Here is a 15,904-nt window from a genome sequence, read left to right as displayed (position 1 = left end):
AGAAATTAATTTTAGTTTATGAATACTCAATTTTAGTAACCCCTTAGTACAAATGAAAGTCTATAAAAGGGTCTGTCATATACCAGTAGGAACCCAAAAAAAGGACTTAAATTTTCCGTAAGTTTATAGCCCATCAGAAATCCCAAAGGCCATTGACAACTGTTGGTCCCCAGTAATTGCCATATATCTGCCATTTCAGTGGCATTTGGAATAGGTGAGAGGTGCTCTATTCACCATCTTGAACTGAAAATCCTCTGGTTTTTCTTAGGTCTCAGGCATCAGCATTACTAGTTTGTTTTATAGATGGTTTATGGATATTGTATGTGTGTGTACCCTCTTTTGTCAGGTTTTAAAATCAAAGTTTTAAAAATCTCATAAAATGAGTTGGAAAGCCACGTGTCACTTGCTCCTAGAAGGTTTAATAACACTCGCATATAAAACTGTCAGCTTGGCGCCTGTTAACTTGATATTTTTTACTTTTAAAAATTCTTATGGTTATTGGTCTAGTCTGCTATCATTTATTGAGTCGATTTTTATGACCTTTTTTACAAAAGTATTGTATTTCACTTGTTAGCATACAGTTTGTAAAATAGTTTTATTCTGAATCCAGTTAAATCTCCTTTTTTTCACTACTAATATATATTACTCTCTTTTCTTCATTAGATTTCCTGTAAGTTTGTAAGCTTTTTCGGTCTTTTCAGAGGGCTAGTTATTGGTTTTAATTGTTCGTGCTTTTTGCTTTCAGTTTCACTAAATTCTACGTTTTTCTATTCTTTCTAGCTTCTCTTTTGGTTACTTTTTAATGAATGCATTATGCTGTACTATTTCCTCTTGAGTAGAGTTTTTGCCACGTTCTAGAAGCATTGATAGTCTTTACAGCACATTTTTAAATATTACTTTGTCAAAAATTGGTCAGGTTACTACATTACCAAGGACTCTTAACACTGCTGATGGTATTTTAAAATTGCTGAAAAGGCGTTTTAGAAGACATTGTGTCTATTTTCATCAGTTAAGTTTACATTCACTTTAACCCAGCAAACCAACCCCCCATCTTAAATTTTTTCCTGCTTAAGCAGACAAAAAGGGATGTATTTTTAGGTTTATCTATTATTAACTATAGTTGTCATGTGTATACATTGCCCATAAAAATCTTGAAGGGTAGTCACTAAATTCCTAATAGTTATTAATCTCTGGTAAGCCGTATTAGGAACTTTCACTTCATAGTAAGCACAAACGTTTAAATTGTTGGACATTTTGAGTATATTTTCTTTTTGTTTTTTAAGCCCTTGGAGTTTTGGTTTTAATACCTGGGAAGAATCTCTCAATTTCTCATATTTCTCATCTGTTTTTAGCTACTGAAGTGGTGACTGTGTTTGTATTTCAAGAACCATCACTGCTCTCCTCACTCCAGGACAATGGATTGACAGATGTCATGCTGCATGCACTGCTTATCAAAGATGTGAGTTCTTTCTGCTGCTCTGTAAAGAATACCTCATGCATATACCCCTCCCTGCGAAACATACAGACACATATACTTGAAAAGCAGTCTTATGGCATGAAAATCCTGTCTCTTGTCTTCTGTTTGTAGTATTGAAACTAATTGGGACCTGGTCATCAAGATCCATTTTATCTCTGTGCAATACCCCTGGCCAGAGTTTCCTAAAAGCATCTACACTTGAACTCTTTTAGATGTCTTCAAGCTCACTTTATCTTCTCTCTAGGTTCCTGCTACCCGTGAAGTCCTCGGCTCCCTCCCAAATGTATTCAGTGCACTCTGCTTGAATGCCAGAGGTCTTCAGTCATTTGTACAGTGTCAACCTTTTGAACGTCTCTTCAAAGTTCTTCTGTCTCCAGATTACCTCCCAGCCATGCGGAGGAGGAGGAGTTCTGATCCCCTTGGTAAGTCACCAAGATTTATCTTATACTAAATAGTTGGTTTGCTGTTGTGACAAGATTTTAGATGATTGTCAAGCCACCAATTGGCAAGGAAACCCTTCCTTGACCTCATATCATTTTTCTGGCTAGGTGTGCTGAGCTTAATGGGAATTATCACCATACATTGTATTACAGGTAGAAAAGAATACCTCATCCATAGCCTCTGCTCATAATATTTCCATGCTTCTCAACAGTTCACTGTTAAATGTACTGTCATGGTGCTGGTGAGAAACAGGTATTAGAGAGCAGCAGTAGATTTCCAGGTCCACCATCTAGTCTGCAGCAACAGGAGATGTGGCGTCCCAAGATGTTGATCCTGGTAATCTTCTGTTCTAATGTCCGAGTCCCTAAGATAGTCACAGATGAATAGATTTTCTTCTCAGTGTATTTGAGAACAGATCATTGAGGAATAGCAAGAAGGTAGTGCTCCAGAAAGAATCCAGTTTTCAAAAATGTGCTTTGTGCTTTCAGCCACCACTGTAGCATTCTAGCCACTATCATTCTTTACTGGAGCAGCCAGTAATAGGGTTAATGGTTTATGCCTCTTTCTTTTCTCTCTCTCTCTCTTCAGTCCACAATACTAGTTCAGACCTTGACAGTAGAGATTTCCAGGGTAAAATGTAGCACATATGGTTACTTTAAAATATGTTTACTAGAGGTAAAGTTTCCTTACTCCTCCCCAGTGATTTGGTTGCAGAGGTTGGTGTGAATTCATTCAAGAAAGCATGGCATTAGAAAATCACAACCAGCTCAATTTCTTCTTTCCTCCTTATATTGGCACAGAAAATAGCTTAAGCTCTATTTTCTTCAGTCTTTCTAACAGTTCATTTTTTGCTTTAAGGGGATACTGCATCCAACCTGGGGAGTGCTGTTGATGAGCTCATGAGACATCAGCCTACCCTCAAAACGGATGCAACGACTGCGATCATCAAGGTGGGAAGGAATAAGGCTATGACTATGGGCATGAGAGAGCTGTGAAGGGGGAGTTTTTAGAAGAAGGCTGGGCCTATTGGAGGTCATTTGGATTCTTAGACTATGCCTGTAAGAGGATTGTGTGCCTCCTTTTCTCCATGTCTTTGGGTTGATCCTTTGCCCAAAAAAAAAGTCGCTTAAGTATTGCTTTCTTATATAGAATATTAACAAGTTGCCAAGGCTTAGCTTCTGTTTGTAAAAGCATATTGCCCTTTCTAATATTTGTTCCTTGATTTTTTTTTCCACATTTACTATCCCTACCAGTTGCCTGTTAGGATTGTTGAAACTAGTATATGAGTTCTGGTGCTTGATGAATTAGGACATGGAGTCAGATCAGTGAATCTGTCAGTCCCTTAACAGCCATGTGACCCTGCACAAGTTATTTAACTTCACAGAACTTCACTTCCCTTATTTGTAAAATGGGGTTGATGACTACCTTCCAGGAATGGTGTATGTAAAGTGTTTTGGAACTTCGGTGTATAGCACATAGAAAATGCTCCAAAAACGTTAGTCATCTCCCCATTCCTTAATTACAGTCGTGTGCCACATAATGACAGTTTGGTCAATGACAAACCACATATTTGACAGTGGTCCTATAAGATTAGTACCATATACCCTAGGTGTGTAGTAGGCTTTACCATCTAGGTTTGTGTAAGTACACTCTATGATCACACAATGATGAAATCATCTAACAGCACATTTCTCAGAATGTATCCCCGTTGTTAAGTGATGAAATAATTTCATTTCCTGTGCCTTTTCAGTTACTTGAAGAAATCTGTAATCTTGGAAGAGACCCTAAATACATCTGTCAGAAGCCATCAATCCAAAAGGCAGATGGCACTGCCACTGCTCCTCCCCCAAGGTCTAATCATGCTGCAGAAGAGGCCTCTAGTGAGGATGAGGAGGAAGAGGAAGTACAGGCCATGCAGAGCTTTAATTCTACCCAGCAGAATGAAACAGAGCCTAATCAGCAGTAAGTGTTCGCAAGACAGGTTCTCTAGCCTTGTGATCTTGCGCATGTCATTTTTCATCTATAAACGTGAGAGAGGGGGTTGGATTGGATCATTATGGAGTTCTTCCAGCCCTAAGAGTCCGTAGTTTTTCTTTCTTTGACCCTTGTATATCATTTGTGCTTTGGTATTTAATTGTATTGGTTGCCCTAGCAAGCTCTTTTTTCTTTAATTTTTTGTTTATTGCAGTAACATTGGTTTATAACATTGTATAAATTTCAGGTGTACATCATTATACTTCTATTTCTGCATGGATTACGTCCTGTTCTCATGTTCACCACCCGAATACTAATTACAACCCATCACCACACACATGTGCCGAATTATCCCTTTCGCCCTCCTCCCTCCCTCCTTCCCCTCTCGTAACCACCAATCCAGTCTCTGTCTCTATGTGTTTGTTTGTTGTTGTTATTATCTACTACTTAGTGAGTGAGATCATACGGTATTTGACCTTCTCCTTCTGACTTATTTCACTTTGCATAGTACCCTCAATGTCCATCCATGTTGTCACCAATGGCTAGATTTCATCGTTTCTTATGGCTGAGTAGTATTCCATTGTGTATATATACCACATCTTCTTTATCCATTCGTCCCTTGATGGGCACTTAGGTTGCTTCCAAGTCTTGGCTATTGTGAATAACGCTTCAGTGAACACAGGGGTGCATGTATCTTTATGCATTGGTGTTTTCAAGTTCTTTGGATAAATGCCCAGCATTGGCGGAATAGCTGGATCATATGGTAGTTCTATCCTTAATTTTTTGAAGACTCTCCATACTGTTTTCCATAGTGGCTGCACCAGTTTGCACTCCCACCAGCAGTGTATGTGAGTTCCCTTCTCTCCACATCCTCTCCAACACTTGCTGTTTCCTGTCTTGTTAATTATAGCCATTCTGCCGGGCGTGAGGTGATATCTCATTGTAGGTTTGACTTGCATTTCCCTAATAATTAGTGATGTTGAACATCTTTTCGTGTGCCTGTTGGCCATCTGTATATCTTCTTTGGAGAAATGTCTGTTCAGGTCTTTTGCCCATTTTTTAATTGGGTTGTTAGTTTTTTTCTGGTTGAGATGCATCAGTTCTTTATATATTTTGGAGATTAAGCCCTTATCAGATGTATGGTTTGCAAATATCTTCTCCCAGTTGTTAGGTTGTCTTTTCATTTTGTTGATGGTTTCCTTTGCTGTGCAGAAGCTTTTTAGTTTGATGTAGTCCCATTTGTTTATTTTTTCTGTTGTTTCTCTTGCCCGGTCAGACATGGTGCTTGAAAAGATGTTGCTAAGACCGATGTCGAAGAGCATACTGCCTATGTGTTCTTTAGAAGTTTCATAGTTTCAGGTCTTACGTTCAAGTCTTTAATCCATTTTGAGTTAATTTTTGTTTATGCTGTAAGGTAATGGTCTACTTTCATTTTTTTGCATGTGGCTGTCCAGTTTTCCCAACACCATTTGTTGAAGAGACTTTCTTTTCTCCATTCTATGCTCTTGGCTCCTTTGTCGAAGATTAGCTGTCCATAGATGTGTGGGTTTATTTCTGGGCTTTCGATTCTATTCCATTGATCTGTGTGTCTGTGTTTGTGCCAGTACCATGCTGTTTTGGTTACTATAGCTTTGTAGTATATTTTGAAATCAGGGAGTGTGATACCTCCAGCTTTGTTCTTTTTTCTCAGGATTCCTTTGGCTATTCAGGGTCTTTTGTTGTTCTATATAAATTTTAGGATTCTTTGTTCTATTTCTGTGAAAAATGTTGTTGGAACTTTGATAGGGATTGCATTGAATCTATAGATTGCTTTAGGAAGTATGGACATCTTAACTATGTTAATTCTTCCAATCCAAGAGCACAGAATATCTTTCCATTTCTGTGTCGTCTTCAATTTCTTTCAGCAGTGTTTTATAGTTTCCAGTGTACAGATCTTTCACCTCTTTGGTTAAGTTTATTCCTAGGTATTTTATTCTTTTTGTTACACTTGTAAATGGGATTGTATTCTTAATTTCTCTTTCTGCTACTTCGTTGTTAGTGTATAGAAATGCAACTGATTTTTGTATGTTGATTTTGTATCCTGCAACTTTACCATATTCATTTATTACTTCTAAAAGTTTTTTGGTGGATTCTTTAGGGTTTTCTATATATAAAATCATGTCATCTGCAAATAGTGACAGTTTCACTTCTTCCTTTCCAATTTGGATCCCTTTTATTTCTTTTTCTTGCCTGATTGCTCTGTCTAGGACTTCCAATACTATGTTAAATAGGAGTGGTGACAGTGGGCATCCTTGTCTGGTTCCTGTTCTTAGAGGGATAGCTTTCAGTTTTTCGCCATTGAGTATAATATTAGCTGTGGGTTTGTCACATATGGCCTTTATTATGTTACGGTACTTCCCTTCTATACCCGTTTTATTCAGAGTTTTTATCATAAATGGATGTTGTATCTTGTCAACTGCTTTCTCTGCATGCATCTATTGAGATGATCATGTGATTTTTCTTCTTCATTTTATTATGTGGTGTATTACTTTGATTTGCGAATGTCGCTAGCAAGCTATTTTTTGTAAAAGTTGTTCATGAAATTGAATCAGAATTCAGTATATCAAGTTGATGGGCTTTCTTCAGAGGACTTAGTTTCCCTTTGTTAATTTGGTATTCCACATCATTGACTGCTTGATTGTTTCCATAAGTGAGCACATGTGAAACACATTGTACTTTTGAAGCCTATCTCTAAGAAGTCCTTATGAGTTAATGGGGATTCGTTATTGGTTGGTCTTTGTGATTATTTGATTATTATCTCTTCATTCCAGATAAATCAGAAGGCTTTGGAATGTACTATCTGATTATAACCAGGCACAGTAGATTTTCCTTCTTATTTCTATTTATTTGAGGTTTGTTCTACATAAAAATTGACTACCTTGATGGTGAGATGAGGGTGGGCTTAAAGACTGCTGGCTGGTAGTGGATAGTCCACTAAGCTCTTTGAGTTTACAGTGTTCACATGCAAGGGATGAAATATAACTGTTGTAGCTGTAACTCTTTATGACCTTCATGCTAGAAGTGGGTGTGATCCCTCTGGACAGTCATGCATTCACTCATTTAGTAAGTGCTCCTTTTGATGTATAGATAAGTAGTTCTGACAGAAGCATCAGCATTGTAGGCATGGATATGAATGAGTTTGAGCTGATCTTGAAGGGTGGCTTGGGACTTCAAGAGAAGATTTTGGTAGAGTAGACAGTAGGAGCAAAGGCCTAGACTCCGAAACTGGTGTGCTCTGCTCTCTTGAAATTCTAGAAAGTAATGAGCCTGTTGGTATGAGTGTTTTTGGAGGAGAGGCATTAACTACTAAGTTTTTTTGAGCGGATATCTTACCCTCGTCGCAGAGGGCAATCCTACCTTCATTCTAGCAGCGTCTTCTGTTTTGATTAAAATGTTTTCTTTCTGGAAGAGGAGGGACACCCTGAAAGAAAGCAAGACTCTATTGCAAAGGAGTCAGAATGTTAGTGCTTCCTTGCCACACCCTCAGTTGTCTGCCATGCTGGTGGGATAGGATTCCTTTCCTGGCTATAAACAAGGGAAGGATTTCATAAACATGAGTGGTGGTTGTAGTGGTGGTTCTGAGTCAAGCTGTGTACATTCATCTGCATATAACTTCTTCTCTACCTGGACATTTTACAGACACCTTAGATCTAACATGTCCAGATTTCCAGCTGTCTTGGTAAATTGACATTTTCTTAAGTCCTCATATCTCTTCACTCCCCATGCTTTTCTTGGAATATTGTGTGTCAGTGTGTTCTATCCATATTTATGCCCTATCCCCAAATTATCTTATCTCCTTCTTTTCCCTCTACCAAATTTCTGCAAGACCAGCTCAAATGTCTCATTTTTAAAGGAGCCTTTCCTTTTACCTCCAAATGGGAAGTTGATCTTTTCTGTTCTCCCAACAGTTTTGTTAAAATTATTCATATATTCTAATGATTTACCCCACTAAGCTGTATGCTCCTCCAGGGCAGGAAGAGTGTCTTATTTAACAGTGTACCCCAGTCACTTTGTATGTAGTAGATTATCAGTCAATAAGTGTTTATTTAGTGGGTTAGTGTTAGTCATATATAGCTTCTAAGCTGCAGAGGACTCTTAGCAGTTGTTGTTTGGAATGAATCAAGAGCATTAGATTAAGGATTCCCTGAGTCTTAAATGCCAAGAGAGCTGGGCCTGATGAAACATGAATGAGAATGAAGAGAGAGTAAACATCTAGACCCAAAGCATTAATATGCTGCTACCGTAGTGTTAGTCATATATAGCTTCTAAGCTGCAGAGGACTCTTAGCAGTTGTTGTTCCATGGTATCAGTATTTTTCTATACTCTGCATGCTCTGGGTGTTCATCACTACTTCATTCATACAATATGTCTAAGAGTCTCACAAATGTTGACTGACACACACACACACACTTTCCACTTCTGCTGTTTTCAGAGGCCTCGATTGGGCCATTACATGGGTTATTAGGGCTGGAAGGAAAAACAAGAGACTGTGTAAACTCGGCCTCCATTTTGAAAGCCACAATATATTAAAGGGAAAGTTCTTTTATCTCCTTATTCCCAGGCAGTTGTTATGGTAGGAGTTGCTATGTACTTTCTGCCAATGTGGGAAGAGGCTTAGAAAAATTTGCAGTGTGTGCCACCCCTCTCCCCAAAAGTTTTGTTCGTACCTCCCGCCCAAACACAAAGTTCTTCAGTGGGACTCCCAAACAGATTCCTGTCTCCCATGCCCTCATCTGTTTTCTGGTGCCATAAATACACACATGAATAAATTTTTTTCCGGTATTTTTTATTGAGGAATATTTTCTATACAGTAAATTGCACAGATTTTGTTTCCTATTTCCCCACCCTAAAATGAGGCAGCTACTTACCTTATTTCTGTTATCATAGAATGTTTGCCTATTCTAGAACATCATATAAATAGAATAAATGAAGTCTTATATGTATATCATATCTGATGTATGTACTTTCTTGTATCTGGCTTCTGTTACTCGATGTGTTTTTGAGATTCATCCATGTTGTTGCATCTATCAGTAGGTTGTTCCTTTTCACTGCTGAGTAGTATTCCATTGTGTGGATATACTACAGTCTTTATCCATTCTCCTGTTGATGGACTTTTGAGTTTCCAGGCTGAGACAGCCTTCTTTTCCCTTATATTTTTTCCAAAATCAGCAGCTAGTATTTGAAAATGGTGTTTGTATTTGATCTTGAGACACGTGGTTTATGCTAGAGATCTGGAATAAGAAAACTTAGTCACTATAGTCTACCCCAAATACATGGAGTTCTGTTCTGTATTCAGAGGCATTCACCACAAGTCATTTAAAATACTTTTCGCCTCTTTCTTCTGCCTTCTAAATTGTTTATTCTGAGCAAAACTGATATTGCTGGGGATAAATATACTTGCCAGGAAGTACCTGGGGGTTTTGTTTTTGTTTTTATAATTTTTATTTATTTATTTTTTCTCCCAAAGCTGCAGTAGATAGTTGTATGTCATAGCTGCACATCCTTCTAGTTGTTGTATGTGGGATGCGGCCTCAGCACGGCCGGAGAAGCGGTGCACCAGTGCACGTCCGGGATCCGAACTCGGGCCACCAGCAGCGGAGTGCACGCACTTAACCACTAAGCCACGGGGCCGGCCCTACCCAGGGTTTTTAGTTGGGGAACCATGGTTTATTTTCTGGTTGATTCCATTTACTTTGCCTAACTTAACTGCCTACCCTGAACAACTTGAAAGAAATGAGTTATATTTGTGGTCTTTGGAACGTGAATGGCAACTGTCTGGGCTTTAAAGGCAGCAAATGCAGAGAAGCAGTTTTCCCCTGAATCGTGGCCCCGTGGGAGGGGTCCTTTGCCCAAGGCAGCTGTCTCTCTTCAAGAGCTGGAAGAAAGACCTGATTCCCCCCACCTATCCACTCTCTCCCCAAAAACCCTATGAGATCTGTTGTCTTATACACTGTACTATGATACTCAATTGGAATCCTTCTCCTTTACTTCTGATTAAGGGCTCCAGCACCATAAATGCACATGTAAAATTGATCAGAGTAAAATTGAGTTTGGGAAAGTGTGTATGTTTTGAAGAAGGGGGAGAGGCAGGAAGTTTTTAATTTGACGGTTAAGGTGAATTGTTTCATTTATGGGAATGCAGTCTTTTATTTTTTCAGAGATGCTATGGCTCAAAGTTTTATATGAGGTTAAGATTAGAATGGTTTTTCTTAAAACCAGTTGGTAGGGGGATTTCTACTGTAGAGAGTTGATCATTTTTACTGTTACTATATGACATCCTGAGCCTGGAAGCCAAAAGATGAGGCAGGGAGAAAAGTAGTTACTGAACAGTTTTCTTCCTGGAGTTGGATTAAGAATCACTGTTGGTTTGTTTTCTCTCTTGTTCTCCTCCACAACTTCCATCTAGCAAATGAAGGAAGTACCTGGGTTCCATTTCGTGGTATGACTTTGGCTCTTTGCCGTTATACTTGGCTTCTGCAAAGGGGCAGATGTCTCATTGGGCTAGAGCCACACCTGCGCTCTTTAGCTGTAGGGATAGAACTCTGAGTTCTTTCCAAGGAGGTGCAACCAAGCAGGGATGGATAATTGGTGTAAGTAGCAAGGAATGCTGCAATGGTTCTGAGGAGGAACTTGACAGTCAAAGAAAGGTTTGCGACATTCCCGTGGAATCATTTCATTCTTGGCTTATAGGTCCTCCCTCTGTACAAAGTCCTTCCCCAGATTCTTCATTGAGCATGTTCACAACATCCTACTCAAACCCTAGCTTTGGATATTTCATCACTGAAGCCATTCTTGATGTCTCTCCACTCTCTTTGCCTAGTCTGCATTTGCTGCCAAATGTCCTCCTGCCTGGTCAATTTTTATTCATGTTTTATCTTGCTCAGAGATGAGAACTGCTAGCTTCTTGCCGTCTTCTGTCTCTCCCTACCTCTCCATTCTTCCATCTCTGCCCTTTCTCCTCAAATCTGCTCCAAAGGCCTATATCCAAAATGCTCCTTATTTGACTCAAGTTTTGTCCTTTCCTAGGGTTTATCTTTGAGGTAGATTTTGTGTCATTTCAGTATACTTTTGGTTTTTTCCCTCTATTTCTTGCAAAAGCCAAGATGTAGCCATTGGGCTAAGGGCTGCATTTTCTGCAGCTGTGGCATCATTGCAGCCTTCTCATCTGCAGTGCATCATTGAAGCATCTGAAGCAAGAGACCTGATCACAATTTTTGGATAGTTCAGTAACTGTTGTGACACAGCACAGATTGTTAGGGAAGAAGGCCTTGGAGGTTGGCTTCATCTTTGACTGTTGTGAATGGTTTGTCAATCTAAGCATGGAATTTTGAAGAAAATTAACTTCTTTCCTGCTCTCTCTAACTTTAAACCTAATGCAAGAACATGGTAAGATGTTAATGTATTTGTTTCTTTGTCCTGGCACCTTTCTTCAAGCAAATGTTTAAATAGTCTCTTAATTGAACTTGCTTATCTTTAATATTTTCATACTGATGAATTCCTCCTACAGTAGTTTGCCTGAGATAGGATAATTTCTTTTGAGATATGTACAGATGCTTAATTTGTGAAGACTTGGTTTTTCCTTTTGTGCTGTCAAGCTAGTCAGGCTCGGAAAGCTACCTTCAGAATTGATTTCAACTTTTTTTTTCCTGTGCTTATATACCAAAGATTGTAAGTCTTACTTAGAAAAAGGCCTAGCATTTCATGCTGTTTCCCTGTCCTCACTTTGTTCTCTTGCACCAGTATTGTGAATTTCTGTATAACTCACTCTTTTCTCCCTTAACAGGGTTGTTGGTACAGAGGAACGTATTCCTATTCCCCTCATGGATTACATCCTTAATGTGGTAAGAGTCACAGTAGGGCAAACTGAGTAAAGGTGTGTGCTTTTCTGGAAAATGTGTGGGGTTACCAAATAGTCCAGTGACTTCCATGTTTATTTTCAGTGGGGCCCTTAAAGTGTGGAGCAGTGGGGAAAGATGTGCAAACCTTTTTCTGTGAGACTGGTTTGCCAAAAATTAGCCAACACTCCCTTTTTTGGATATTCTCAATTTTCTGTTCATTGTTACCATTCCCCATTGGACTCCAAGCAGGAGGAGAGTGGGCTTTGATTGGCCAATCCAGTATTGTGTTGTTTGAATGTATCCAACATAATATTTTTTTCCTGTAACTTGACATTTTTTCCCATTAACTTCTCTTTTATTTAAAAAAAAAATAATAATATGGCCTTTTCTTTTAATTTCCTGTGTGTCTCACAGGAAAAAGTGAAGAGTTTGAATTTTCCCAGAATTATTTACCTGTAAGGGGAAGCCCACTTAGCATTTGTTCTAGCCCATTAAGCACTTCCAAGAGTTTCTCTTGTGCGTATGTGTTTGTTGCCCACATTTTAGTTTCTTACCCTTACAAAATGCTTTGTTTGGTCCAATCACTCTTCCAGAGTTCTAGGTTTCATTTGCATTATGAGCACATTTGAGGGAAAGTATCCATGATGTTTGCTTCCAGGGGAGAGGCAACACATTATCATGCAAGGAGCACTAAATGAGCAAATTACGAGATTAGACCTGATTCTGCCACTAACTCATGGTGTGGCCCTGAGCAAGTCATTTAACCTCTGTTCTCTCAAATTATATGACTTTAGGTGTGGCTGAAAGGGTAGATTGGGAAGAAATTGTAGTTATTCCTTATTTTATGGATGTTTAGGGTCCGTGTCATCCATCTATCCCTGTTTACCTGAGGTTTTGGTGTTCTAGAAAACAATGATTTCATGACTACAAGGCTTACCCCTGTTCTTACTCCAAGCTGGCCTTTTAGTTCCAGGTGTCAGGCTCTAACTATTTTTTAAAATTTTCATTATCTAGATGAAATTTGTGGAATCTATTCTGAGCAACAATACAACAGATGACCACTGCCAGGAATTTGTGAATCAGAAAGGACTCTTGCCTTTGGTTACCATTTTGGGTCTTCCCAATCTGCCCATTGACTTTCCCACATCTGCGGCCTGTCAGGCTGTTGCAGGTGTCTGCAAATCCATATTGGTAAGAAGCATCTGACCAAGTATTTTCATTTCTTTTTAGAAATCAGTTTTGTAGTACTTCTGTATACATGTTTCTACTGTGGTCTCCCCTTACCTTCAACTAAAAAATAATGAAGAAATTTGTGGTTATACACTACAAGTGAATTTTGTGACTAATAAATAGTGTGCCACGTTATTTCTCATTGAAAAGTTGAAGTGTTTCTTCTTTGTTTCTGGGTTTAATATATACTTGTAACGTTTGAGTTTATTCAGAAGTATATCTCCAGGAAAGCTTTGGAGCTGGGTTTTATTAGTATGTCATCCTTTGTCGTGGATGCTTTTTAACGCAGTCTGGTATTGTTTAGCCATGTATTTTTTTTCCCTTTTCAAGGTTGATAGTCATGTATTTTAAGCATAATTGACATGTAGTTTATTGCTCAAATTTTGCCAAAATATGAAGTTCCTTTATTTTATTTTATTTATTTTTGTGTGTGTGAGGAAGATTAGCCCTGAGCTAACGTCTGATGCCAATCCTTCTCTTTTTTTGTTGAGGAAGATTGGTTCTGGGCTAACATCTGTGCCCATCTTCCTCTACTTCATATGGACGCTGCCACAGCATGGCTTGACAAGCAGTGCATCGGTGCACGCCCAGGATCCAAACCTGCAAACCCCGGGCTACTGCAGCAGAGCACGTGCACTTAACTGCTACACCACCGGGCCAGCCCCCCTTTATTTATTTTAAATAGTGGTAAAGTGCACATAACATGATATTTACCACTTTAACCATTTTTAAGTGTACAGTTCAGTAATAAGTACATTCGCATTGTTGTGCAACCCATCTCCAAAAACTCTTTTTCATCTTGCAAGCTGAGATTCTATACCCATTAAACAACAACTCCCCATTCCCCTCTCCTCCCAGCCCCTAGTAACCGCCATTCTACTTATGTCTCTATGAATTTGACTGTTTTAAGTACCTCACGTAAGTGCAGCTCATAAGGTATTTGTCTTTTCTGTGACTGGCTTATTTTGCTTAGCATAATGTCCTCAAGATTCATCCATGTTGTAGCATATGTCAGAAATTCCTTCCTTTTTTAAGGCTGAATAATACTCCATTGTATGTATAAACTGCGTTTTATTTATCCATTGATTCATTGATGGACGTTTGGGTTGCTTCCACCTCTTGGATATTATGAATAGTGCTGCAGTGAGCGTGGGTGTGCACATATTTCTTCAAGACTCTGCTTTGTGTGTGTGTGTGGTGAGAACACTTAAGATCTACTCTCAGCGATTTCAGGTAGGTAATACAGTATTATTAACTATAGTCACCCTGCTATACATTAGATCCCCAGAACTGATTCATCTTATAACTGAAAGTTTGTACCCTTTGACCAGTATCTCCACAGTTTCCCCCCAGCCCTTGGCAACCGTCATTCTACTCTTTGGTTCTATGAGTTTGACTTCTTTAGGTTCCACATATAAGTGAGATCATACACAAGATCCTGATTTCAGTTATTTTGGTTATATACCCAGAAGTAGGATTGCTGGATCATATGGTAATTCTATTTTTAATTTTTTGAGGAACTGCCATACTGTTTTCCACAGCAGCTCCACCATTTCACATTCCGACCAGCACTACACAAGGGCTCCAATTTCTCCAAATCATCACCAACACTTGTTAGTTTCTGGTTTTTTGATAGTAGCCAGCCTAATGGGTACAAAGTGAGATCTTGTGGTTTTGATTTGCATCTCCCTGATGATTAGTGATGTTGAGCATATTTTCATGTGCTTATAGCCTGTTTGTATATCTTCTTTGGAGAAATGTCTTTTCATGTCCTTTGCCCATTTTTTAATGGGGTCGCTTGTTTTTTGTTGTTGAGTTGTAGGAGTTCTGTATGTATTCTGGATGTTAATTTCTTATCAGATAAATAATTTGCAGAAATTTTCTCCCACTCTGTGGGTTGCCTTTTCACTCTGTTGATAGTGTCCTTTGATATACAAAAGATTTTAATTTTTATGAGGTCCAGTTTATCTTTTTTATTGTTGTTGTCTGTGCTTTTGGTGTCATATCTAAGAAATCATTACCAAATCCAATGTCATGCAGCTTTTACCTTATGGCTTCTTCTAGGTGTTTTATAGTTTTACCTCTTAAATTTAGGTCTTTGATCTCTTTTGAGTTAATTTTTTTATATGGTGTGGGTAAGGTTCAACTTCATTCTTTTGCTTGTGGATATCCAGTTTTCCCACCACAATTATTGAAAAGACTGTCCTTTCCCTCTTGCACCCCTGTCTTGGCACCCTTGTCAAAAATCATTTGACCATATATGTGAGGGTTTATTTGTGGGCTCTCTGTTCTATTCCATTGGCCTGGGTGCCTGTCTTTACGCCAGTACCACACTTTTGATTACTGTAGTGTTGTGGTAACTTTGAAAATCAGGAAGTGTGAGACCTCCAACTTTGTTCTTTTTCAAAATGGTTATATCTATTCAGGTTCCCTTGAGATTCTTCTATATGAATTTTAGGAGAGAGTTCTACTTCTGCAAAAAAAAAAAAAAAAAACGCCATTGGATTTTTTCTTAGGCATTGCATTACATCTATGAAGCTCCTTTATTAGCTGGGTTGTACAGTGATAAGTAATTTCTGCTAAAGATCAGAAATTCAGTTGCTTACGGACTTGGAAAGATCCATAATTGTGACATATCTACATTTAATGTTTCATTTTGCTTTACTCTGAATATTTAATTAAGTGCTGTTCATGAGAGAGAGGGAAAAGGGCTGCTCCATCTTTATCCTACTTCTAAGATACTGTGTGAGGGTGGATAGATTTATTTAAAGTAATAGGAAAAGCATGTAAGTTCTGTCTTTGAGTGGCAAGTATAGTGTTTTACTGTCACATTTTTCTGCAGAGTCAAAAAGAAATTACAGGAGCCATATAATCCTTGAATTGTCTCATAAAAATTAGAAATCAT

At 38.6% G+C, this 15,904-nt stretch overlaps 1 protein-coding gene across 14 annotated transcripts in view; it reads left to right on the top strand.

Annotated features, from left to right (window-relative positions):
* HUWE1 (HECT, UBA and WWE domain containing E3 ubiquitin protein ligase 1) overlaps positions 1–15,904 on the top strand; it is a 150,697-nt gene that overhangs the window by 71,836 nt on the left and 62,957 nt on the right. For all 14 annotated transcript variants that reach the window (XM_087426894.1, XM_014779713.2, XM_087426897.1 and 11 more), the window contains 6 exons: positions 1,353–1,459; positions 1,722–1,899; positions 2,777–2,868; positions 3,669–3,880; positions 11,715–11,772; positions 12,784–12,960. In XM_087426894.1, coding sequence (XP_087283020.1) covers positions 1,353–1,459; positions 1,722–1,899; positions 2,777–2,868; positions 3,669–3,880; positions 11,715–11,772; positions 12,784–12,960 — 824 coding nt within the window. The remainder of the gene's footprint in view (positions 1–1,352; positions 1,460–1,721; positions 1,900–2,776; positions 2,869–3,668; positions 3,881–11,714; positions 11,773–12,783; positions 12,961–15,904) is intronic.

The sequence above is a fragment of the Ceratotherium simum genome, chromosome X (assembly GCF_057802395.1).
Source record: "Ceratotherium simum simum isolate JZ-2026a chromosome X, ASM5780239v1, whole genome shotgun sequence".
Taxonomy (NCBI): Eukaryota; Metazoa; Chordata; class Mammalia; order Perissodactyla; family Rhinocerotidae; genus Ceratotherium; species Ceratotherium simum.
The sequence above is the reverse complement of the archived record's forward strand: the minus strand, read 5'-3'. Positions and strand labels throughout refer to the sequence as shown.